The following is a 26,508-nucleotide window of genomic DNA, read 5'->3' as shown; positions in this document are numbered from 1 at the left end:
ATCTCTTTGCTTAGATAATAATTGTGGAGGCTTGAATTTTGCCTCACCATGCTCTCTAGTAGCATCTATTTTCTTTCTAAAATATCTGGCATGAGTAGTGCATGAGGATCACACACAGGGAAAAGTCCTCCCACCCATTTGTGTCCGGTTCTACATACACACACAGGGACACATTTGAAAACTGCCTTATTGTCACTTTGGGGTCCCTGGCATGATGAGGTCTACCCAAGTCTATCTACCATCTTATTTCCAGGTTCATTCCAGAGAATTTCCAGAACTCTCAGCCTCATGACCTTCCTGTCTAGTTTTGCCCATCCAGGACCCTTCCTCTTGGGAATTCTGTCCACCTTTCCCAAGGAGTCTACTTTCCCATATTTATAGGTACCTCCTCAGTAGTACTGGGGCCTTGGGGCCTTGGGGCCTTGGGGCCTTGGAGGCAAGGGACCTCGACCTTTGGTTTAGGAAACTTGAGATAAGCCCCCTTGGTTCTCCAACCTAGGCAGGAACCAGCCACACTACCTGAATTCCCCTTTCCTCATCCATTTTTAAAGTTTGGAAGGCCCTGGAGGAAAGGAGAATGGGACTATTTATTAAAAAGGCACCTCTGTATATCTTAAATGGGACCTTATCTTTTCTCAAATTTAAATAGAATTTAAAAGGCCAGCTCAGGGATTTGTTGCAGCTACAACCAGCTTCTCCACAGGGTAGAAAAATCCAGCTGCCAGAAGGCGACCAGAGCTTCAGGATGCAATTCTTCCATGTAGACACCAGGTGTCGCTGTGGGCTCGTTGTCACGGCTACCCCCCAATTCCAAGAACCTTTTTTTTTCCCCTCTCCCCCTTCTCTCTCTTTCTCTCTCTCACTCCCTCTCCCCCTTGCTTGGGCTTTGCCAACATATCAAGATGCGTTTCGCCGGCTTCCATCACTAACCTCCCGGAGGTCATCAAGCCAAATTTATGAGTGGCCGTTCGAGTCACGTGACTCTATTTAAGGCTCCCTTATTTGGGAAGAGCGCATAGGATAAAGAAAGAGATATCTCCACCTATAAATTGTGCACTTTGGAGAACAAAAAACCCCTCAACTTCAAAGAGTCACAAATCACCCTTAATCAAAAAGGGTGCAGAAATTTTTTTTGGGCCCTCCCCGCCATGAGCTCCTACGTAGCCAATTCATTCTATAAGCAGAGCCCCAATATCCCTGCCTATAACATGCAAACTTGTGGGAACTATGGATCGGCCTCAGAGGTGCAGGCATCCAGGTACTGCTACGGCGGATTGGACTTAAGCATCACTTTCCCACCGCCTGCGCCTTCCAACTCTCTCCACGGGGTAGACATGGCTGCCAACCCCCGGGCTCACCCCGACCGCCCCGCCTGCAGCGCCGCGGCCGCTCCGGGACACGCTCTGGGCAGAGACGAAGCGGCTCCTCTGAACCCCGGGATGTACAGTCAGAAGGCAGCTCGCCCGGCGCTGGAGGAGCGAGCTAAGAGCAGTGGGGAGATCAAAGAGGAGCAGGCGCAGACAGGGCAACCCGCCGGACTGAGCCAGCCACCGGCCCCGCCACAGATTTACCCGTGGATGACCAAACTGCACATGAGCCACGGTAAACTTTAGGACTTCATTTTGCGCGCTCGGGTCCGCCTGGGTTTTATAGGCCATGCGGGGCAAATAAAGAAAAAAAACCTGCGGCCATAAATTTTACGATCCAGGCATCAATGGCTCGTAAAACTGTCCACTAAAAGGCTTAGAGGCTGTGTGCGCCCAAATTTACGACGACATAATTGGATCATAGGAACAAAACGTGTATAAAAGGCAATATTCAATTTTTGGGGGAGAGGGAGGGAGTTAAAAAAATAGAGGGATCTGAAGGGTGAGGAGCGCGGGGCTCCAGAGCGGGGATCCCCCCGCGGCTCCCTCCCTCCCTCCCCTGCGGAGCCGGCTCGGCCGGCGCTCGCGGCTCCGGCGGATTCCAGCGACTCGGGAGGGGCGGGAGGGGGGTCCCCGGTGCCCGGATCTCGAGGGTGCTTATTGTTCGGTCCGAGCCTGGGTCTCCCTCTTCCCCCCACCCCCCCTCAGCCCCTCCGACTGCTGAGTGAAGGCTGCGGTGGAAAGTTTCCTGCCTGGGCGGAGGCGCCTCTCCCGGGGCTAGGTTGGGCTGGGTCGGCCCGCCTGCGGCCCACCGGGCCTATCTTGCGGTTCTCGCCTCCTCTCCCTCCGGCCGCGGGTGGGGGCCTGGGGTTGGGATGGGACGCTGGGGCGCTGCACGCTATTCACCCCTTCCTGGCTTGGGGGGATTTATGTTCCAGAGACGGACGGCAAGCGGTCCCGAACCAGTTACACGCGCTACCAGACTCTGGAACTCGAGAAAGAATTCCACTTTAACCGCTACCTCACTCGCCGCAGGCGCATAGAGATCGCCAACAACTTGTGTCTCAACGAGAGACAGATCAAGATCTGGTTCCAGAACCGCAGGATGAAGTGGAAGAAAGATTCCAAAATGAAAAGCAAAGAGGCTCTTTAGAGGCAGTGGGGAGGCCCGCAGAGATCACCCCAGCCGGCTTGGGTTCCTCGCGCCTTTTCTTTCGATTTTCTCTCTATATTTTTGGGTGGGTCAGGGGCTGGAGTACTGGCTCCCGGGCCTCACAGACAAGCGCTCTTTCCTTGGCATTCTGTATCCCCACCAACCCAGGGTTCCTGCCAGGCTGCCGGCACTGCCCCATCTCCCCTCAGCTCAGCTCAGCTCAGAGCTCAGCTTAGCTGGACATTCAGGGCCCAGGGCAAACTCTGCAGGGCCTCCCCAGAGGGCTGCGGCACACCGCAGGCTGGTGCTGAACAAACCTCAGCCTGGGCGGCTTCTTCAGCTCTTTGCCCCAGAGTGGCCCGCCTAAGTTAAGGTGGGCCCGGCCACAGGACCCTCGACCCGACCTCCGGCCTTGAGCTTTCCTTTGTTCCTTGTTAGGCGGGCCAGGCGGCTGCAAGCTGGTGTGAGAGTGCTTATGCCTGGCAGTCTCTTGCCAGATTCGGGGCGATTCCTTATAGCGACTAAACTCGGTCTTCACTTATTAATGATTTGCATATGAAAGGGGGAGATGACTGAACATGGCCTTAGGGTCCTCTTGGTTGCCCTATCCCCCTCCAAACCTCTTCCCGGAAAAAAAAAAAAAAAAAAAAGACTGGGAGCCTACCCAATCCGAGCCTGCTGCATGCCCTCTCAGGTCCACAGCCCCAACCCCCTAGCTAGCTCAGCTATTGGGTTTTCCTGCCACAGGACCCCAGCAAGTGATCCTAGAGGCTCCATGCCATCCCACAGTTCGTGCCATGATTTTCTTTCCTTCCTGCTCCATCGCTCTTGCCCAACTATTTATTGACTCCGGGGTTCTTCCTGAAACTATATTTTGTCATATCAAATAAAGACCAAGAGAGAACAGGACTAAAGACGCAGTGGCTCCTGTCTGTTTAGGGCATGTACTGGGGCAAAGTGTCAAAATGAGCTGTGAGGGTTAAGGGGAGGCCTACAGTCTTTAAGCCTCTCCTTTAAAAAAAAATATTTTTAGGTACTTCTAGGGACAGCAAGAAGAGGGAAGTGAACGTGAGTTCTTTTCTTGATTCTTAGCTCTAAGAAGGACCTCCAGGGAAGAGGAGCGCACCGGTCCTCCCATACTGGCATTTTCCCATGCAGTGGCTACTCAGGGTATTCAGGCCTCTACATTCATTCCCACCTTGGCTGGGTGTATCTGAGACTTCTAGACTGGCAGTATCCTTCATTCCACACCAGAGCTGATGTGTAGGGAGAATCAGTGGCTCCGCCGTGCTCAGACTCAGGCCCTTATAGGTCTCTGAAGATCTCCCCTAGGGCTAGGTGGTCCTGGGGCTTTACTGGACATAAGAGGGTTGAGCCCCTAGTCTAAGGACCCACTTGGCTCCAGAAGGACCTCCCAGAGAGTTGGTACTGCTGGACAGAGTGGTGCTGGGGAAATTGACTTAGGTGTACTTCAGCTTTCTAAGATGCTGGGGAGATGAGAGGGAGAGCAATATGCAGTGTATACCTGCCTGGCAGGAAATGTTCTAGTGGTTTCCCCCTCCTCCTAGGAGGTCTAGGGCTATGCAGAACAATTAAATGGGATAAGAGTTGTATAGACCAGTGCCAGTGTCATGTCTTTTTGCCATCATTTATCTCAGGCTCAGATTTTGTGTGAAGAGGGAGAGTAGCCTCTAGGGAGAGGAAAGGCAGCTAATTCAGGTGGTCTCTGAGTCTGGTCTGGGCCTAGGCTCTGCTCCTCTCTCCTCCAGGCTCCTGGGATGAATTGGGGGAGGAAGCACTTTATAGGAGAAACAAATGTGAAAAGGGTCCATAAAACTTTACTGCATTTCCTCTCCCACCTCCCACAATGGGGTGATTTCCTGGAGCCTAGCCTAGGCCCCCCGCACTGGTGGGGTGGGGTTCTGGAGTTGGGCTAAGGGGCTGCTCTGACAGCCAAGAAGGAAGGGAGCAGAGGCGCTCTGGGGAGGGGCAGGGGGAATATTTATGATTATTAATGCTTATGCTCGTTGGATTTATTATAAGGACTGACTTTGCTGCATCCTACTCTCTAGGCTACCAGTCCATCATTTTTAGAAGACCCAAGAGCTTTTATTCACTCCATGATTAGCACCCATTGCTATTACCCTTCCCCTTCATACTGCACTTAGGCCTGGTTAGAGCACCAGTGATATCTCTCCTCAACTTGCACAGAGGGTCAGCCCAGCCCACCAGCACTAACTCTACTCTTCTCTCTCTCTCTCTCTCTCTCTCTCTCTTTCTCTCTCTCTCTCTCTCTCTCTCTCTCTCTCTCTCTCCCCCCCTCTCCCCCCTCTCTGAAATAAAATGTGTAATTTTCTTCAGGGAGTTATTTTAATTTTTTCTCCATGCTGAGTAAAACTATTGGGCGAGCAGTGAAGCATGAAGAAGCACTGGCATCTCCCGGTGGGTAACAGTTAACTAAGAAAGAGGCAATGTCGCCTGCACTCACCCACACCAGCCACCCAGGCTGCAGAGGGCCTGTGCTTCCTCCCCAGGAGATAGACCAGGGGAGAACCAAGGGTTTTACTGGGACTGGGGACAATGTTGCTCAAACCCATCAGGCAAGGTGCACCAGTTCCCTCTGGCATTGTCCACCTCTTCCCAGCAGGGTCTGGGCCTCCCCTTCCCTGAAGGAGCTGAAGGACTGCCTCAGCTTGGCCAGGCTTAGGGAGACGCCTGCTCTCTTCCCTCCTGTCACAGCCTGCAGGCCTGCATCCAGGCCCAGCCTCAGCTTTAGCGGCAGCAGCGCCAGCAGCGGCAGAGGAGCCACAGGCCTTGGATCTACTCCCCTGCACTGGGGGTGGGTGAGGCCCAGACCCTTGTTTTCCCCCTGAGCAGAAGCTTCTGCTTAGGGTCCAGAGGAAGCTGCCCCACCAGCCATCCTCCTGGAACAATCTCCAGGTACCAGGGTCTGGCACTGCTCTGGAGGAGTAAGTGAAGGGGCTTCTGGGTCCCAAAAGGAGACCATCAAGCCTGCCTCTCCACTTTTCCCTGGAACCCACCCACTCTGGCAGCCAGAAAGAAGGGGAAGAAGCATGACTTACCTTCCCGGGGGAGTGGGAAGAGGGGACACGGCCCACTCTGAGCAATTAGAGGAGAGAGGAGGAAAAAAAATAGGAAGAAAAAATATCAACACGACCACGAAGGCGACAGGTCCTTATGGAAATAAGTAAGCAAGTAACTAAGTAAGTAAATAAATAAATAAGTATCCACCCTCTCTCCCCTCCCCACCCTGCAAGGGGGGTGTGGGGGTGGGGCAAAAAAGAAGCACGAGGGCTTTTTAGTGTAACTGAGCATTAGAAAAATAGGCACAGCTTCTATGTGAATTTAGGAGTTTGAAACTTTTGGAGGTTATTTATGTGAATGGCCCGAAGGCAAGCCCGTGAGTGGCTCTTGGGGGACCACGTGATGTCATTAAACCAAGTTTTATGGTGTAGGGAGAGCTGACAAACCCACAATATATTTACATCATATATAATCTTAACTGTCCAGCCACGCAGCTGCTGGTGAGGTTTAATGCTAGGACAGAGGGCCTGGCAGTTAGAGGGGATTACGGCGCTGGGGATGATGGCGAGAGAGGTTACATCTTCGCAAATGAATCCCAGGCGAACGCTGTAAGTTAATTCTCTCCCTCTCTCTCTTTCTCTCAGACTCTTTCTCCCATTTACCTAACTCCCCCGCCTCCACCACTTGAAAGAAGGCAGTTCCTACTCATTAAGGGGAGGGGGGAAGCCTCCCCATGCTGGGGTGGGAGAGGAGAGGAAGCGGCTGGGAAGTAGGAAGAGGGGAACTTGTCTCCCCAAACCAGTCTTCTCCTCCCTACCCCGTTTGTCTCTGAATGTAAACCAGAAAGACGCCATGGTTCCTTAGAGTTTTGCAAGGTCCTCCTCACTCCCTCTCAGTTGGGAAGGAAGCCAGTGGCAGAGACATGGGTTGTTTCTATTTGTTGTTTGTACGAGTGTGTAAACTCTAGACACAAGTGCAAAGTGCCTCTGGGGTCTTCTGTTCCAGGGAGGGGCCAGTTCAGTCCTTGGCTAGTGGCCCAGAATCCAGGCGGAAAGGGAAGCTGGGGAGAAAGGCAGGGAAGGAGGGCTTTGTGGCTTCAGACCCAAAGGCTGCTGCCTGGACTGCTCCCAAAGTTTCTCCCCCGCCCCTCACCACTAGGCCTGGGTGGGCAGCAGTCCCAGTCTCCAAAGTCTGGGGTCTTTGTCTGGGGCCAGTGCAGTTCATGCTTCCCCCTGCCTCTAGCTGCTGGGATCTTCCTGGCATCTCTAGTCCTTGGCTCAGGTAAAACTTAGGCCCCAGGAGGCCTAGAGGTTTTTTTTCTCTGTGAATGTAATATCAATGTGTATTGGATGGGAGGGAATAGAGACAATATCTTTGCTGGACTAGAAAGCTTTCCATCCTGAGGAGTGATCTTTATGGGATAGAGGTAACAGGACCCAATCTGGGCATTGTATCCTGGGGTCACTCCTCAGGGGGTTTTGGAGGGGCTCCCTTCAGTTTTCCGGGGGGAGGAGTAGCAAAAGAATCAGGCATGGGAGGCACATGTCCTCCACACCTGAGAGTGCATACTCACTCCCATGCGTCACTGTCACCAGGAGCTAAGCCAGGAAAGTGACAACATATGAACTCAGTCTCCTCCAGAAGCAGGCAGAAGGCCAACAGGAGATGGAAAGGGGAGTGGAGAAGAGGGAACAAACTTCCGGAAGGGGAGGCTGCCTTGGAGCCAGAGAGGTCTGGGTACCTGCTTTGTGGAAAGGTGCATTTGGGTGATGAAGAGGGAATGCTGTTAGCACACTCAGATACCCAGGCCCAAGGGACTAGGGAAGGGGAGAGTATCAAGTAGAAATAGCTAGGCAGACTCTGGGAAGACAGAGACCCCAAAGCAGGAGTCAAGCAGAGTCTCACTGTGAGAAGAATTGTATTCCAAGAGTTGGCCTTTCTCATCCTCCAGCCTGAGATCTTTGTTTCCCTGGGAAGTGTTTGGATCCCAGAGGATTCTCTCCAGTAGCCTATTTCCTCCTGAGTTCTCTCCTCCCCACTTTACCTATCCTCCTCAACTCTCTCCTCCCCACCAGTCTGTAATTTTGAAGGTTTCTGGAAACTTTCCCATCCAAGCTTGGGGAGTTGGGAGTTTCCATGGCCTATAATTTGACTCTTGCACTCCCATAAGCCTCCCCAGGGCCCTAGCATAGAGGTCAATGGTGTTTTGCCAGGAATTTAGCCAGAACCAAAGTCTCACACCCTGGCAAGACTTCACCACCTTCTCTGACTCCTAGCCAAGTCTCAGTTTTGTTCCCTTTTTGTGTAGAGGGCTGTGTGGGCTTCTATGTAACAGATTTACATAGCCAACATCTCTTGAGGTATTCAATGACTTCCTCACCCTCTTTTCTGGTTTTTAAGCTAAAAATTTTCATTTAAATACCATCCCCCTTCCTGTCACAAATTAGATCTTCTTCCCCTTAAATAATTTGCCTCAGGTCAGTTTTTTACTGTTTTGTTGTTTTCACCTGGAAACAAGACAACAAACACAAAAGGAGTCTGAGATTTTTCCCACTCCCTTTCAGGGATCTGCATTTGATCATCCCTAGAGGGAAATGGGTGGGTAGGCAATCGGGTACCAGTGTGCCCCAGCCAACCCAAAAGGCTTCTAATTTTGTTCCTAGTTCTTTCACCCTAGAAGAGGGCAAGCAACCAATGAGAAATGTGCTAAGCAGGGTCACATGGCAACCAACCAATCAGCAAAAGAGTGCTTGGTTTCTGTCTAGCTCTTCCTCTCCATTCCTTTCCTTCCTTTCTCCCTTCTCACCATGCCCTTAGCTCCTGGTTCTGTTCTATCTCAGATTTGGAGGGGAAGAGTGATATGAGCCCTCCCTCCTCTGTCCCTGCACCAGCACTATGGAGTCTTTGGCTGTGTCCTCAGTTTCTAACTAAGTAGAATGTTAACCATCAATCTCAGTTATACAGAGAGCTGAAGTTGTGGGAGTACACTCTGAAGCATTTCCATGTCTGCCAGCATGATCCCAGATAATGTTCTGGGCTTTATAGAAGTGAACTCTAAATTAGGCTATAGTGCAAATGAACTCCAACTCTGAATTCAAATTGTGACCATGATTACTCTCTATATATACACTTACCTTTTAGAAGTTTTTATTCCCTTCTGATCCTCATGGGGGCAGGTGGGGGCAATTAAAGGATACCCCTTTTAATTTACCTTTCTGGAAGTGCTCCAGGAACCATTAGTTTTATTAAATTGCTTCAAGTATGGTTGGAGAAGGGTTTGGGGAAGGGGGCAAAAGTAGAGATTCATTTTGAAAATTGTGTGGGGTACCTTTATAGTTTGTCAAGTAACTTTGAATCAGTTAAGAAAAGAATTCTGGAGAAGAGTGGACACAGAATCAGAGCCCTCTTTATCTTCCATATTAATGAGTTGATGGATTTGTTTAAGCCCTTTCCCCTTCTTTTCTTCTAACAAGATGTAATAATAGGGCTGGAGGTGTAGCTCAGTGATAAAGCATGAGCTTAGCATGTAGGAGTCCCTGGTTTCAATCTCCAGCAACAAATAACAAATATGTATGTAGTGATGATAGACTAGGTGATGATCCTGTGTCCTGACCAATAGCTATCAAAGGACACAGTCTCTGAAAGTGTAAAATTTGATGTTGTATTTACTTGAGTCAGATCAGAGCAAGCAAAGGGTGACAATTTTTTCTGGGCAAGAGCATCTGATAGCATAGAGAATGTATATGTATGACAGAAATGCTTGCGTTTTCTGAATACTTAGGCTGGCCCTGAGCTAATCCACTGGTAGGTCCAGACTTGGGCATTCTTTCCACCAACTCCATCATCAGGACTTTATTCCAGGGTTAGTTTTCTGGTTGGTTTCCTACCCTTCCTCTTCCTGGTCTCCTGTAGTCCTTAAGCTAAGGGGCAGGAGTTTTGAAGGGCTATGGTACCTGGACCTTTACACCCTCCTCTGAAGGCATTAAGGATAGGATAGGAGTGATAGCTGGTTTGAGCTGGCCTCTGTCAACACTCCTGCTTGTTTGTTTGTCTTCTGGGCAGGGCTGGTTTGGGGACAATGCCACAGGCCAGGTAGGAAGGATTAGGATGAAAAACCAGGAAGAGGGAAACTCTTATCAGAAATCATTGAGATCCCTTACTTTCTAAATCACCTTCAACCACACCGCTCCATTTGCCTCTTTTATGTGTTAGAATTAAAGCCCAGACTCATTTTTCCTTAGTAGAAGGTGTGGTAGCCTTTTCTGAGACTGGCTTTCACTTTCAGTGTAGACTTCTCACACTGGGCTTACCAGATCCCATGATGAAGGAGGAGAGCTAGGCATTGGGGATGAAGATTCATCAGAGGGCCTCAAACCCTCCTAATGGTCAAGCAAACTGTTTCTTTGTTGCACTTGGTCTGTAAGTGCTTCAGCTGTTTTTGAGAAGGGGAATGCTGAAACATCATTGTTCTGGGATTCTGAGGGGCCAGCTGGTGATCCCCTCCTCCAATGTTCTAAATCACTTTTACTCCGAGAACTTTGCTACTCTGAGCCTCCTCTACAGTGGAACTAGAACTTCTGAAGCCCTTGGAAGTGGAGAAAAAAGAAAATCTGAAATCAGGATGTTAAGCTGGGCTTGTTGGGTTAGGGATTCAATAAAAGGAGAAGACTAGGTTGTTAGAGAGACAAGAAAGTTATATCCCTTCCTCCCCTCCCCACTTTATTGGGTTCTTATAACTCCTAGTGGATTGTCCTGATAAAAATCTCCCTGGCTACTTTGATGGGACCCCAGGAGCCCAAGGAATCACAAGACAGAGTCTGAGTCTAGGAATTGTGGTGATAGAGATCTCTTTGTCCTTGATCCCAACAGAACCCTGGGATTCATCTCCCTCTTCCATTCCTAAGGCTCAGTGAGTGGAAAGAGGGTGTGTGTGTGTGTGTGTGTGTGTGTACTGTGTGGGGTCTAGTACAGTTGAACTAGGTCATTAAGTTATCCAGAACCTTGTTCAGCTCTGACGACCATTCCTTAGAAGGTATGATGAGAGACAGCATAGAAGGCTCTGGGTATGCTAGAGAGCTGGTAAGGGAAGAAGGCTACCTCTCTAGTTCTACCATGATTCTTAGCCATTCTCTACCATTTTACTATGGTTTTTCTTTTCTAGGAAAAATTAGTCTAGGTAAAATTTGTGAGCTTATTTTCCTGAGATCTTTTCTTATTGCATCATAGGTCTCAAAGAGGTAAAGCAGACTGGTTCTGCCCTCCAGAGATCCTTACTTCTCTCATTCTCTGTCCCTAAACACCAGAATAGCTGAACATGTAGAAGCTAGTGTATGTATGAAAGTATGGTTTGATAGAGGTGAAAAGCCTGAGCTGGACACAGTAAACCAGCCTTCAACCAACTGCCCAATCCTCTCCTACTCTATTCTGCTTATCAGCCCAGTCTGAAAACATTTGTCCTGCCCTCCCCATCTCCAGCCCCTTAGCTCTGAACAAGTGCTGAGTTTTCTTCTTTCTCCCTCCTCCCCAAGCTGGTAGCAGCTAGGATTTTGGTGACCCTCAGTGTCCCATTGGCCCAGACTGAGTTGTAGGGCCATGGGGGCCTAGAAAGCTAGACCCTTATGTAATTGACCCTTTGTGCTGTTTCAGGCTCAACTCCAAACCCCTCAGGGCTGTTTCTTTGCTCCAACATTGGAGAAAAATCTTTTCTAGAAAAAAAAACAACAACAAAAAACTTCTTTAAAACAGTCAAACTTTCTGGCTGAAAAGTTTGTGTGTGTGTGTGTGTGAGTGTGTGTGTTTTAAAGGGAATAAAGGTCAGGTCCCTCATTTCAGATTGTGTCTCCCCCTCCTCCCTTGGGTGGAGAATAGGGGCGTGGGCCAAGGTTTTATTGAGGGTGATTTTCCTGTTGGGAGTAGAGATGGGGTCATAAACACCTAGAGGAGGCTGTTTTGATCTGGTGACTTCTCAGGAAGTAGCATCTTAGTTTTTGCTTTGTAAATCACTTTCCCCAAGTTGGCTAACTAGATTGGATTGCAAGTCCCCAAGCCCACCTGAGGCTCCTCCTTGTTTCCCTTCCCTAGTAAACCAGAGTGGGAAAAAAAATGTTCATAGTCCTCCAAATCCTCTGCTTCCAATAAGAACAGGGCCAGCTGGTGATCCCCTCCTCCAATGTTCCAGATGTAGAAATTGTGCAACCTTGGTTCTTCTTTTGCCAGTACAGATCTCTGTCCCTCAAACTTTAATCACAAAGGAACTAAGTTTGAAGGCAAAAGACTTCAGAGCCTATCTGCAAATACCATGACTCCTATGGGCTAACTCTTTTGGGGCTGCTGTCTCCCTGTAACCTCTTTTCCTAGCCTTAAAGCAGCTTCTTGACAAGTAGGGATCTTGGGTGTGGAAGAGAAAGAACTCCTGGGAACTATGAAAGAGATAAGAATGAGGAATATAGAGACCTCATCCATTATTGTAGGAATGGAGGAAACTATTTGAAGTCTGTGACTGTGTTTCATGTAATTAAGAGGTGTCTGTGTGTGTGTGTGTGTGTGTGTGTGTGTGTAAGCCCACAGTCTTCTCACATATCTCTCTACCAAGCTGTCTCCATACAAAATATATATTACCCAGATGGCTCTATTTTGTAATTATAATGAGCCTTCCCCTACCAAAGATATCCCAACCTCCACAAGTCCCTACCCATTCTCATCCATGGGCTAGGGAACTAAAGGAAAAAGAATTGAATAATCCTGCTCTTAAGTGTGGTCTACATCAGATCAGGACCCTTTGTGTGTTGGGGGGTATGGGCAGGCATCAGGGCTCATATCTATTGCCAGTAAAATGCTCCTATATGCAGGAAACCATAAATTTTATGAGTTCCTAGGTCTCCTTAGTACTTGAGAAGGCTCCATTTTCTCTGAACCACTCCCCAGAGAAGTATGGGCTGGGACACCCTAAACCCACAAACACCAGGGAATCCTCCCAATTCCTATATACCAGCAAATACATGCGTCTCTGTAGAGATCTGAGCACTCCTATAATTGTATACATGAAAATGCACTTATAGATTGTTCTATGTCTGTATCAGGATGTATGCTTCACATCCCTTTCTGCTCCACATTTAAATGCAGACCTACTCATCTTTAGATGCATACATCCATAGTGAACATAGTCCTCTGTTGGATTCCTCTTTGAACATTACCACTCTTCCTATAAATGTTGGTTTATATGATAGGATGTATTGGTATAGCTCTCTCTAAACATCTAAATGAATATTTGGTGGTTTTTTCTAAGTTGGAAAGAACTATGTATGTGTTGTTCAATCTTTATTTTGAAATTTTATCTAGACTTATTCAAGGGTCCTAGCCCATAAAATAGCTATATATTGAAGCTACATATTTGGAGAACTTTATAGTTATTGCAGTTTTTCTGCAAACTTAAAATGTTTGAATATATGTTTAGAGATAGTTCCATAATGCACATATCTGGGTGTAGGTGTAGATCTCTCTCTAGAAGAACTTACACTTACTGCATTTCAGTCTCTGTCTCTCTTGATCTATAAAGATGTCAGGTGAGTGGGGGTGGGGAATGAATATATTTTGGATGTTTTGCCTATTAAAACAAGTGATTCTATCACTATCATTAAGGCTAACTCCAATTCTAGTTCAACTGTTATCTGCCCCCCTGAAACCCACTCTAGAGATAACTGCCTCTCTCCAGGCTGTCTCTGTAGCTGGAGGTCCCAAGCCATGTTCCCCAGCTTGCAGAACCTGCAAAGGCAGCCACTAAAGAGAAGGGGCAAAGAGGAAAGTGGAGAGCCCTCCAGTGCAGTTCCTAATGGGTCCCAGGGTGAGGGGCATATAGATCTCCTTCCCTCACCCTGCCACCCTAACAGGGGTTTTTGAAATTTGGAGGAAAGGGTAAGTCCCACCTATTTTTGTAGGGTACCCAAATGATGCCAGGGTCATTGTACAAACCATAGGTGCCCCCTCTCCAGTTGTTCTTGGTGTCTCAAGCCCAATTAAGCGGGCCCCCAGCAGTCGTGCTCTTATCGGTGGGGATTGATGCCTCGGTGGCTCCTGTATATCATTTCCAAGATTTTTTCTGTCCAACTCCTCGGCTCCTTTGGCTTCTGCGGCTTTGACTAATGATTGCTACAGATGCCAACGTCTCCAGAATCCTGACTCTTATTTACCCAGCAACATTGATGTGGGGGAAGGGATTGGGGGGCAGGAATTTGGGTGTTGTAAGTCAGGGGATTGGGAAAAGGTTGCGGCCAACTTGAGCCTCATTGAACTTCTGCAGTGAGAAAAACATTCCAAACACTCCCCCTCTCCCCTAGGGGAGAATAAATATATATTTATATGTATATAAATAATGTATAAAAACATATATACATGCACATATATATCACATACATACACACATACATTAAAGACTGCTACTGGCAGCTCATTGTTACCTCATGAGAAAGGATCAAAGAATGAACAGGACATGGTAAAATAAGCAGAGAAGTGTTTATTAGTTGTACATAAATGAAATAGTAAGAGGGAAAGAAGCAGTTTGGTAGGGGCAAAGAGTTTCTCCTGGATGAGAGAAAGGGAAAGAGGTCAGCTTCAGGGGGAGAAAGGGCTCCTGTTCTATATTCTTGTCTTCCCCTTCCTCTCCCCACCCTAAATCTACTCTTCTCTACATTTAAATCCCCCTTTCTCCTTCCTTGCCTCACCTTCAGTCCCCTCGGTGGAGAGGGCTGAACCGCTTGTTCCTGTACCCCTGGAGGCTGCTGTCCTGTGCCCGATGGGGCAGTCAGGGTGAGGGGGCCTCTCTCTGGGGCCATGAAGTGGAAATCAAATCCAGCCGCGCAGTGCCGGTTAAGGACCGCGGCCAGGATCGCCAGCTCTGCGGTCCCACTGGTGCTTAGTAACCTGAAGTTGTGGCCGAATTTGCTTCTCTTGGCGTTTATCACCCGCCAGGGTGAAGCCCAGGTGTTTAGGGAAAGGAACCCGAGTTCCTTTAGGGATTGGAGTCAGGCGTCCTTGCTTCTGTAGATCTTAACGCAGACTATATGGTACACATTTTATTCGAGTGACGACAAAAATGCAGACAGCCCAGCTCTGAGGCCAGGCACGAAATGATAACCCAAACCGAGAGCATTATTTTTTTTTCTATCAGAACATAATGGAGCACAAAATAATTCAGAAAGGCGAATGGGTAAGACTACAGTTATCAGAGTAGCGCGCCGTGGGGCGGCTGCAGACCTGGCCGCGCCTAACAACGTGGCCAGGCCACTTCGTGGAGGGTAGGGCTGCAGGGCGAGGCCGCCGCGAGGATCCCGACCCAGGCCGCACCGTGCGAGCCCGCCGCTCGCCCCAGGGGCGGGCAGTCTCTGAATTACACCCGGTCTGGAGGACTTGGAAATACAAAAAAAAGGGAGCCCAAAGATTTAAATAATCGGAGGCAGAGGCGTCCTGAAGCGGCCCAACCGAAAATCAATCACGTAATTAAAATAGGGAGGGGGCGATGCCCGAGGCTGGGGTCCTGGGTTCCCGGTGCAGGCGGCCAAAGTGCGGGCCGAGGCGAGCGAGCGGCGTGGGGATGTCTGCCGCCCAGCTGGAGCGCGCTGATCGGCTGCGGGGAAGTTTGTAGCAGATCGCTATTGATTCCTGCTTGACTGGGAAGAGCAGAGACTGTGCCCTCTCCCAAGCAGATCCTCAAGTCGCGGATAGCTTCTTCTCCGGCTTCCCCATTCTCACGGGCTTGAGATGCACAGTTGCAGTTGAAGGCTGCTCCCCAGATCCCACTGGTGCCACGAATTTGCCGAGGCAAGTTTGTCTGAAAACCCAGATTGGCACCAAGATGCTGCCTCTGGGTTTGAGGGGACGGAGGGAGGTAGCACCCTAGTTTCAGGCACTTAAATTTTCTTTGACCTTGATCCCACCATCCCGGGATTCAAGGTGTTTCTTTGGATTAACTCTGATGTATGGGCCAGATTTGGAGGCCGGTGTGAGGCCAGAGGGAGGCCAGTGGGCTAAAGGGGAAATTTCGGGATAAGGAAACTGGACCCCTTTGGGAAGGGAAAGAGAAGAACAGTTCCTGGAAGAAGAGAAAATAAAGCACACAGAGAGCTCTGTTTTGTGAAGGAAGATGTTCTTGTTATTATTGAGGTTAATAATGGTGATGATCTGCTGTGTCTGGGTCAGAGAGGGAAATCTGCACAGCTCCTTTTCACAGAGGCTTCTCTGGAGGAGCCAAGGGCTCCCCAGCTTGGCTATGGTTCCAGGAATAGAATAAAGATCTTCCCTCCATTCCTCTGCCCTTTCCTCTCCCATTTCTTTAAAATTCTGGGGGGAAAGGGGAGAACCTTATAAAATCTCCATCAACCCCGTCATTTTCTTCTGCTCTTTAGTTCACTAAAATGCACGTCTTAGAGCTTTCTGGGAGCTCCCTCCTTGTGAAGGAGCAGAGTTTGACAAGCTGTTACCCGTCCAGGTCCCCATACATTTTCTGACTCTAACCCAGGAGGGAACCTAGGATTACCTTCTGTGGTACATGAAATTCTCCCTTTATCCTTAGCTTTTTCCAGCATCTGCCTTTTTTGGTCCTAGGTGCCTGCCCTAGCAGGTCAGCAGCCAAGAATAGAGTAGGACACCTTAAGATATCCTCATCAAACTCTAAAAGTGTTTCCAGTTTCCTTTCCATTCCACAATCCTGGGAGCATTGGGCCAGGGAGTACTCGGTAAACTAAGGCCAGACTAATTTTTAGATCTTTTCAAGCAACATTTAGGCTCCTTTAAAAGTCCTTCTCCTAACAAAGAAGTTCAGGTTTCAAACCTCCAGCAGAACAAGCTTTCTGCATCCACACTTCAGAATTTTTAACAACAAAACAATATTTAGAGTAAGAAGTAAAGTTTGCATCCAAGAGAGAAAGAGGCAACCCAAATCAAGTTTTAAAGGGATTATAATCCAGCAGCCTTGGATGAGAGTGGGGGGGGGGGGTCAATGAAGCTGGGATGAGCAAAGAAGGGGGTGGGGAACCCAACCACTAACTAACAATTTCTCCAGCATAAAAATGAAACATCAAATTCGTTAGCCCAGGGCCTTCATTTTTCCCCTTCCACATTATAACTAGTTATTGAACTCGCTGGAAGATCTAAAGGCCATTTGCGAAGAGACAAATTTCAATGGAGTTTCCCCATCAATAACCCCATGGCAGTGACCTATTGGAACAAGTCAAACACCCGAGGTGAAATGCAGGTCACTCTGTCTAACCAATATTAAAATGCGGCCACTTTTTAAAAAGCCACTTTAAACGAGATTTGAGGAAAATTGAATTTCAAGGAAGGCATGGCAAGGCGGGGGAAATCCACGGGAGGACCTTGCCTATGGTCTCAGAACAAACAAGAGAAATTCATCTTTAATATTTTAAAGGGGGGCAAATTAACATTCCATGATTGCTTTTTTTTTTTTTTTTTTTTTGAGGCTATAAACGATTCCAGGAGGAAAAAAAAGGTTGAGTATTTTCTGGTGACACGTCCGGGTTATTAAAATCATTTTAGACCAATTCATTACTTTTACTGACAAGAGATTTAAGAAAAAATCAATTAAGTATTTGCATATTCTTTTGCATATATTAGCCTGGCCTGCTAGCATTAGAAAGGGACAAAAACACACATATATCCACATATATCCACGTACTTGCGCATACACACACACACACAAAAGAAAAATGGTATGAGAGTCTTGTTCCAATTTGGGGTTTTCAAGTTTTGGCGGGGGAAGGGTTAGAAAGATCTAAATGAAATGAATTAATTGCCTGATTGCATATCATCTAAAAGTCTATTTATTTGAGGAAAAGGAAAAAGACATGATGCAATTTTTAATTCCTAAAACATCAACAATCACAACGTAAAACCAAACACATACATGTAAAAATAAACTGCACTTTTGAGATTGGGAAAGGAATGACCCTCGATTTCCTTCTCTTTGCTCTCCAAATTCTCCATTGCTTCTCTCATTTATTTTTCTCCCTTGGAAGATCCAGGGAACGTGAGAGGTGAGATTTTAATGCAGCACAGAATCTGTGGAGCCGCTGAGGTCTCTCAGCCAGCAGCTTGTTACTGGGGAGGGGAGGAATATGGGTTATCCAACGGTCAGTATGGTAATCCAGGCACAATAAGGCCTCACACACAATGGACACATATTTTTCTTCAGTGGTGTCAGAAGGGAAGCGCTTTGTACTGAAACATGTTTCCTAAAGAGAAACCAGATCGAGATTTAAAAAGGAGATGGGGTTAGGGGCGGCGTGCAGAGAGCATTTGGATTCTGGCAAAAGGTAGTCAGAAAAACATTAAAAAATAGAACATAAAATTGGGGCAGAGCGAGGTGAAGGGCAGAGCAGAGATGGAGGTGGAGGTCCTTGTGCTGGCAAGGCAAGAGGCAGGAGGGGAAGCACAAAAGAAGGCAGGACCAGATAGAAGGTTCATCACAGGCAGAGCTGCATTAGTACCCCTTTCCCATCCCATTTTAGCCATTGCTAAGTGCAGGAGCCCTCCAAAAGGATTTTATTTCCATACTTGTAATAATAATTCCAGGTAAAAATATTTGTATGTGTATGTTTGGTGAGGTATTTTATTTATGTGATAGGTGACTTCCTTACTATTAAGCTGCAGGAGCCTAAAGAGAGTTGGGGGTTGGTGGGTTGGTTTTGTAATGATGTAGATAAGTGTGGGCACATTTGGGGCTATCTCCTGGCTTTTACTTTCTGGATATTCGGGTTGCATTGGCTGTGCAAACCTGGATTGAGAACTCAATGTATTTATGGCTGCATAAAGGACATTTAATATTTTAATAAGAATTAATAGTGTGTATGCATATATATATTGTTAACCTTAATACCAAAGATAGACTTGACATTCAATGGGAAGCATTTGAACCCTCTGTGTCTACCTACTCATATTTGCCCAAGAGGTCTCCTCAACCCTCCTACAAGAGCTCAAAAACCTGGGAGGAGCAGCATAGCAGGATAAGTTCAGGAGGGTGAGGGTTGAAGAAAAGAGGGTTAAAATGGGGAGCAGGATTGGTAGAAGGTGGATGTGAAGGATAGAAGGAGGGGAACCAGGCAGAGAGCTCACTTCTTCAGGTGAGAAAGAGAATTTTCTCAGCTGGGATGATCTGGGAACCAGGTGCAGGCCTAGAAGGGAGATTGGGGGTGGGGATGGAAGTATTTCTCTCCCTTCACCAACCCTTCCCCCACCCTACTAGAGCTCTCTGGAGCTTTGAACCTTCCCATGGGGGCAGTCTGAGGCTACTGTTCAAACTTTTGTAGTTCCAGATTCAAAACTAGTTTCCCTTTGCCCTCTTCCAGCAACCAGTAATTAATGCCCACCCCACAACAATTACAAGACAGAAAACCCTCACACAGTTCCCAACCACCAACAACCAAGTAACTGCTTCTCCCTCACTCACAACTTCAAGTTCCACTTCCAACCATCACACTCACAGGGTCCTGCACCATGTGGGCAGGAGTTCTTCATCAACTTCAGAAGTTTGGGAATCTCCTGTAAGAGAAGGCATACCTCCAGGGAATTCCTGTTCCCTTACTTAGCTGGTGACAGTGGGGGCAGGACCCTGTCCTCCTGGGGAGTGATGGTATGCAGGGACCTCCCCAAGCACCAGCCCCCACAGGACCAAGAACTGGTCGGGGTGGACCTGGGCTGGGATGGGAGTCTAATCATTGGAGCAGGACAGGCGGCTAGGGTCCCAGGCTAGAACTGGCCCCTTTGAGCATTACCTGTGGCCCATCTTCCCTCTCATTCCAGCCCTCAAGGTGAGCCCTAATTTGTAAGTGGGGACCCTCTCACACATCCCAAAGCTGGTGAGAGAAGGTTGGGAATCTCCTACCTTCATTCTCCCTCACAAGGGCTTTATTTTTTTTCCCTTTCGCCTCCTCATTCCCTTAATTGCAGATGTTCTAATTAAACCTTCAAATAGTTGTTATGCCGTTTTAAAAGGTACTTATTCAAGTGTCAACCAGGCTGGGCTGGGAGGAGGCAGCGTAGGGCTGCGAATTAAAGGTAGATTGACTAATCACGGCGGCGATCATAATAATAAAATCAGAGGGAAAAAATCACATTACGACTTTTCGTGGAAAGGAGGGAGCAGGCAGCCAGCGGCCGCCAGCCCTGCGCCGCCGCCGACACAAAGAGTGCGGGCGATTCCGCGAGACTGATTTATGACGTTTTACAGCCCTATAAAAGCTGTAGCGACGAGGCAAGCGCTCCTACCACCGCTGGCAGATTTAGTCTAATAAATAAAACATAAACAGTTAACTTTATGTGTCACTTTTATTGTTATCAAGTAAAATATAGCCGAGCCCCGGCAAGCTATGATTTTAAACTATAATTGTTATCAAGTACAACAAGGGGACCCGGCTCCCTCCCTGGGCTTTCCCTTCTGCAACCGCCACCCCCCCCCCCCCCACTCTGAGTTATGGATGATCAGTTAATTAGAATTGGTGGTATGATGTGGCCACCCTCGCTGAGGGAGGGGGGCTGGGAAAGCAGCCTTTCCCTGCCCCTCCCTCCTCTATGGTCCTGCCACCCCCCACATTATGGTATTCCTGTGGGTGGGTGGCAGAGGGAGAGGAAGGCTGAGAATGAGCTGGAGAACCCCCAAGACCTGCCCTACCTCCCCAGCTTGGTGACCCCATCCCTCCTTTTTGGAAGGCAGCCTAGAGCTGGCCCTTGGGAAATATGTGTTTACATGTAAACACACGTGTTACATGGATACAGTCCCTGGCCGGAAGCAAGCAGGCTCTACACAGATAGGCCTCCCTTTTAGCTAGGTCTTCTCTCTGTGGGGATGGGGAAGGAAGACTTCCCAGGACCCTGACTGGGCACCATCATGGGACACTGACCTCTTCCTCAAAAAGCTCTTCTCTTTGCCAGAGCTCCTTAGGGGCCAGTCTGGAGGTAGTAGTCAGAAAACAGAAGGCCCAGCAGCGTGGAGAGTGGAAACAGGAGCCAGCAGTAGAAGAGATCCTTTGCTCTAGGTCTGGGACAGGGAGGGTCAGTGGGTAGTAGGGGAGGGCAAGGCTTCTGAACTCTGCTTTTGCCAACCACTTCCTGTCTCTCTTCAGCGGGGGGCTCAACCCCAAGACCTCCAGAAATGACGTCAGAATCATTTGCATCCTGGCTGCCTCTACCTGCCTGGTCCAGCTGGGGACCCTGCCTCGCCGTCCCCGTGGCCAGAGGGTTGGGTGAGTGTGTAGGGGGGAGGGTGGCTGGACTTTGGGATCCTTGGATCCTTGGCACCCCAGGCTCTCCAGCCTCCTCGGCTTAGCCTGGGCCCCTCCCCATCCAACCTCCACTCCAGTCCTCATTCAACTTCCTCTTCCTGCGAAAGAGGGGCGCTGCCTGGTGACCTACACAGATTGAAACACGATCGCCATGAATGGAGACCGCTGGAAAAGCACTGGAGCAGAGGCCCACTGGGCCAACTGGAGGCCGGAGAGAAGACCCTGGGCGGGGGCTGAAGCACAGCCTTCCGGCAGCCCCCAAATGCCCAGGCTTTGGAGAGGAGCTGGAAGCTTCCCAACCCCTTTTGCAGGGGTCAGTTGTATGTCTGGCGGGGCGTGCGCTAGGGGGGCACCCCAGCCCCTACCAGCTATCACCCCATCACCCCCCCCACAAGCAGCAGCACCACCACACACACAAAAAATTGGATACATTTTGAATAAAGCGATTCGGTTCCTTATCCGGGGACTGGGTTGCTCCGTGTGATTGGCCGGCGGAGTCACATGGTGAAAGTAACTTTACAGGGTCGCTAGCTAGTAGGAGGGCTTTATGGAGCAGAAAAACGACAAAGCGAGAAAAATTATTTTCCACTCCAGAAATTAATGATCATGAGCTCGTATTTGATGGACTCTAACTACATCGATCCGAAATTTCCTCCATGCGAAGAATATTCGCAAAATAGCTACATCCCTGAACACAGTCCGGAATATTACGGCCGGACCAGGGAATCGGGATTCCAGCATCACCACCAGGAGCTGTACCCACCACCGCCTCCGCGCCCTAGCTACCCTGAGCGCCAGTATAGCTGCACCAGTCTCCAGGGGCCGGGCAATTCGCGAGGCCACGGGCCGGCCCAGGCGGGCCACCATCACCCCGAGAAATCGCAGCCGCTCTGCGAGCCGGCGCCTCTCTCAGGCGCCTCCGCCTCCCCGTCCCCAGCCCCGCCAGCCTGCAGCCAGCCAGCCCCCGACCATCCCTCCAGCGCCGCCAGCAAGCAACCCATAGTCTACCCATGGATGAAAAAAATTCACGTTAGCACGGGTAGGCAACTTTGCTTTTTGCTCCCCCCTCCCTTCCCTCTTTCCCGGCGCTCCCCACCCTCCCTGGCCCCCTCCGGCCCCCGTCCTCCTTTCTCTCCTTCCCCCTCTCTCTCCAGGAGCGACTCTGGGTTAGCACAATTGAACTGGATTTACGAGCGAGAATGGGTAATTACATCCCCCATAAATTTTATGGCTTAGCTACTCTGGGCAGTCCGAGCCATGTGCTACGATCTGTTATGTATGTGTGAAAACTATGCTCGCTTTCTAAGGGCGCATAAATAATTCAGTGTCGTTACAATGAGGATTCCCCTCTTATTACACTACAAAGTCTCTAGCTTCCTTCAACTTCTTTATAACCCATTTAGCTTGATGACTTTATTTCCACCACTCCCTCCTCCTGTTCCTCAAAGCTGAGGATGGGGTGAGGGTGGGGGGCGGCGAGCCTCACTTGCCTCTGAACCCCACTATTTGCTTTTCCCCTCCCCCGCCCCCTCAGTGAACCCCAATTATAACGGAGGGGAGCCCAAGCGCTCGAGGACAGCCTACACCCGGCAGCAAGTCCTGGAATTAGAGAAAGAGTTTCATTACAACCGCTACCTGACCCGAAGGAGAAGGATCGAGATCGCCCACTCGCTGTGCCTCTCTGAGAGGCAGATCAAAATCTGGTTCCAAAACCGTCGCATGAAATGGAAGAAGGACCACCGACTCCCCAACACCAAAGTCAGGTCAGCGCCCCCGGCCGGCGCTGCGCCCAGCACCCTCTCCGCAGCCACCCCGGGCACTTCTGAAGACCACTCCCAGAGCGCCACGCCGCCGGAGCAGCAACGGGCAGAGGACATTACCAGGTTATAAAACATAACTCACACCCCTGCCCCCACCCCATGCCCCCATCCTCCCCTCACACACAAATTGACTCTTATTTATAGAATTTAATATATATATATATTTTGGTTCTTTTCTTTCTCCCACCTCCTCCCTTGTCAATTCAAACAGACAAAACAGATAAACAAACAAGCCCCCTGCCCTTCTCTCCCTTCCACTGTTTAGGACCCTTTTAAGCATGTGATGTTGTCTTAGCATGGTACCTGCTGGGGTTTTTTTTAAAGGTCATTTGGGGGGTTATTTATTTTTTAAGAAAAAAAGCTGCAAAAATATATATTGCAAGGTGCGATGGTCTGGTTTGGGTGAATTTCAGGGGAAATGAGGAAAAGAAAAAAGGAAAGGGAGATTTTTAAGCCAATTCTCATCCTTCTTCTCCTCCTCCTTCCCCCCTCTTTCCTTAGGCCTTTTGCATTGAAAATGCACCAGGGGAGGTTAGTGAGGGGGAAGTCATTTTAAGGAGAACAAAGCTATGAAGTTCTTTTGTATTATTGTGGGGGGGTGGGAGGAGGGGGGAGGACAGCAGACAAAGCTAAATGCATCTGGAGAGCCTCTCAGAGCTGTTCAGTTTGAGGAGCCAAAAGAAAATCAAAATGAACTTTCAGTTCAAAGAGGCAGTCTATAGGTAGAATCTCCCCCCACCCCCATCGTGGTTATTGTGTTTTTGGACTGAATTTACTTGATTATTGTAAAACTTGCAATAAAGAATTTTAGTGTTGATGTGAAATGCCCCATGATCAATAATAAACCAGTGGATGTGAATTAGTTTTACGTCAATGTCTGTTGGTTTCTTTTTATCCCCCTCCTACTGGCCTGGTAACATCCCACCTTTTCTATAGTTGCTTAAGTTTACTCTAAGCAAACACACAAACCTTAACTCTCAACTCCAGTTTCCAATGTCCTTAGAAGAATCAGTTTGGGGTTGGGGGTAAGGGATATGGGAGATTGTGACTGATTTCTCCTGTCCCTTCTTTTTGAATCTTCAGAGAAGCCAAACTCGGGTGTGCTTAAGTGGAGCTGGGGTGTGTGTGGGGGGGGGGGGCGGGCATGGGGGGAGGTCCACTTTTCTATAGTTAGGTACAATCTCTTCATTTTGTCTATTCCTCTGCCTCTTCTCCATTCTGTCTTCTGGCAAGTAGGCCTGCCTAATCTACAGACTAGAAGGGAAGTTAAGGGGAGTGGGAAAGAGAAAACTTTTCATCCTTTAGGAATCTTTTTGGGGGTGGAGATTGAGAAAGATGTCCCCTCCACATTAGCAATTCTCCTTAAAAGAGGAAAGGGTTTTGAGCTAGTGATTCTGAAGCAGCAAAGTAACCTGTCAGGATGGTTTCTCTGTTTGTTTAGACTTGGGGAAAAGGGTGAAGTGGAGGCCAAAGGCCTGGAAGGCCCCCTTGCCTGGGTACACCTCAAAGGCTGATGGCTGGAGATAATGAAGGACTTTTATGTTTTCCCCTAACTTTTATCGTGGACCTGCCAGGTGTTAAGAGACTCAAAGAGAGGGAAGTACCACCCCCTCTTCCTACAACCTCCCAGGTTCTGGCAGAGTTTGGATTTAGCCTGGTAGCCTGATAAGGCTCTCTGAATGTAAAATAAAATAAAATGGTTTCTTTGGGGCTAAGGGAGAGGGAGGAAGCAGCTTAGATTACCTGAAAAACTAATTCAAGCTCCCAGATAAATTCTGTCCCAGAGTCCAGGCCCTAAACCAGGCCTACTCAAGTTTTTACTTGTTTGTTGGGAGAAAGTGGAGGCAAGGCAGTTGGCAAACTTCTTAGGCAATGTATCCAAAATTTCAGGATAGAGGGCAATCAGAAGTAGAAGAGAGGCTGAGAGACAATTTGGGGTATATAGGGATACCCCTTTCCTCTATCCCAAATTCTGGATCAAAAGGCAACAGTGGGACCAAGTTGTGAAAATCTGTTTTGTGTGCACTAAATTTATTTCCTCTTGAACCACTTGCTGGCTGGCAATTGGAATAGACTGTGTGTGTACAAGCGTATCTGTGTGTTGGGGGCGAATTGCTTAGTCCTTTAGGTCTACTTTCTCCTCCCTCCATGGTACCCTGGAGACAGCAAAACATGCTGCCTACAGTGTGAGGAAGCAGGGCCAACAATTATCTGGAGTTATTTTATGTAATCAAGTGAACTAGGGGCCTGATCTGACTGTAGCCCCTATCATCTTAAGGCAATTGCCTTTGGACAGGAAAAGCAGTGGTATTGGGGCCTGGGGGGGGGCATGTAACAATGCTTGGGGAAAAAAAGAAGGATGTTCTGAGGTCAGGATGTCTTTTTAAGTCTGTAATGAAGCTGAAATGAAAAGGAGGTGGGGTGATAACTTCAGATCCACAGTACTTTCCTAAATTTGCCATTTGAAGAAATGAGAACAAGTAGGGGGAGATCATTACATTTTATTTCTTAAGTTTCTCCCAGAACTTACTAAAGGAATACTCTTCAACTCGGGAAAAGCAGCTTAAAAGGATTAGGGTGTTTATTTTATTTCCCCTTCTGTACAGGCATGGCTTTTCCCCAACCTCTTGTCACACACACAAAGTTACCCTCTGTCTCTTTTGGTCCGAAGAGGGGAAACATTAGAAATCCATAAATCTTGACAAATGAAACAAAAATTTTTACAGTTGAATTTTTGAAGATTTCTGTATCTGGTCTTCCCTCCAGTAAGATCCATTTTCTCGTCTTTCCCAAAAGTTCTCCTTTGCTTTAGACCTCATTACCCAGACCAGGGTTCAGGCTGCCCAGGCATAGGTGGGTGGGGGATGTGAACCTAGGCTGGAGCCCCAAGTTCTAGCAGTCTTGGTCCCCATACTTTGCCTGCCCAATGCTGCTATATTCTCACTGGGAGGCTGAGGGCCAGTCTTTTATTGAAGTTGAGTGGAGCAGTGGGGAAAGGCTTGGGGGAGGACACAGCCCAGGTTCACGGGGAGGACACAGCATTTTCTTTCCCATTGCCTTTATATTCTGCAGCGCCTCTGACCTCTCCCCCACCCCCATCTTCAACCCTCCCAGGCCAGCCCTTGCTCAGCCCTGGGTCTCCAGATAGGATGCCACTGCTTTTGTAGAACTGGGGATTTCTTGCCCAGAGTCATGGGAGAGGCAAGGCGCATGAATGCCTGCTAGCGCAGCATTGTATCTCTCTCTTCAATGGCCAAGTAAAAAGAAGGGGTGAATCTGCGGCTACACCAATCTTCCAAGGTCCTTCTCTCCAAGCATCAGGAGATCCCCACAGACCCCAAATCCCCTTGACATGTAAGTAGTTAGCACTGGATCTGCTCTGGGCTGAGGAGCACAAAAGTTCAAATTCCGTCCCTTGATTTTTGTCTTAACTACTAGTGTTAGGGAGGGAAGGCGGGAAATCCGAATGTGAATGGAAAGGTTCTTCTTGGGGAAAAATTGGGTTTCTGTGCTGAGTTCATGTATCTGGAGGTGGAGAAATTTGGTTCAAAAAGGAACAAGACGGAGCCCCCCCCCCAAAAGTGAGACTTAGGGGGAAAGGACTGGGCACTTTTTTTCTCTGAGGGCTTCTTACTGCTGTTTGTATTAAGTTTGCTACAAAGTTTTCTCTGCAATCCACGTGTCAGCTTTCTTCCTGGGTGGACTTGGAAGATTGAAATCCAGAGACATTTTCATACTCTGTGTAAGTGTGTGTGTGTATGTGTTTGTGTGTGTGTGTGTGTGTGTGTGTGTGTGTGTTAGGGAGAGAGAGAGAGAACATGAATGTGGGGGAATGT

General features: G+C 48.5%; 2 protein-coding genes across 3 annotated transcripts; both read left to right on the top strand.

Moving 5' to 3' along the window:
• The first annotated feature begins 446 nt into the window (after window positions 1-446).
• On the top strand, window positions 447-4,466 carry Hoxc5 (homeobox C5). The gene is made up of 2 exons (XM_027949876.2): window positions 447-1,602; window positions 2,306-4,466. Exons 1-2 carry the CDS (start codon window positions 1,149-1,151, stop codon window positions 2,518-2,520), a joined length of 669 nt encoding a protein of 222 aa, XP_027805677.1. The 5' UTR covers window positions 447-1,148; the 3' UTR covers window positions 2,521-4,466.
• Window positions 4,467-6,129: 1,663 nt separating this feature from the next.
• Hoxc4 (homeobox C4) lies at window positions 6,130-23,523 on the top strand. 2 transcript variants are annotated; one of them, XM_071609178.1, is made up of 5 exons: window positions 6,130-6,173; window positions 20,503-20,606; window positions 20,694-20,813; window positions 20,960-21,891; window positions 22,387-23,523. In XM_071609178.1, the coding sequence occupies exons 4-5, from the start codon at window positions 21,453-21,455 to the stop codon at window positions 22,740-22,742; spliced, it is 795 nt and encodes a 264-aa protein (XP_071465279.1). In that variant the 5' UTR covers window positions 6,130-6,173; window positions 20,503-20,606; window positions 20,694-20,813; window positions 20,960-21,452; the 3' UTR covers window positions 22,743-23,523. The 2 variants fall into 2 exon arrangements, with proteins under 2 accessions (XP_071465279.1, XP_027805672.1); XM_027949871.2 differs by lacking the exon at window positions 6,130-6,173 and having other exon boundaries at window positions 20,391-20,606.
• Window positions 23,524-26,508: the final 2,985 nt, after the last annotated feature.

The sequence above is a fragment of the Marmota flaviventris genome, chromosome 3, assembly GCF_047511675.1.
Source record: "Marmota flaviventris isolate mMarFla1 chromosome 3, mMarFla1.hap1, whole genome shotgun sequence".
Taxonomy (NCBI): Eukaryota; Metazoa; Chordata; class Mammalia; order Rodentia; family Sciuridae; genus Marmota; species Marmota flaviventris.
This window is presented reverse-complemented; position numbering and strand designations above follow the sequence as displayed.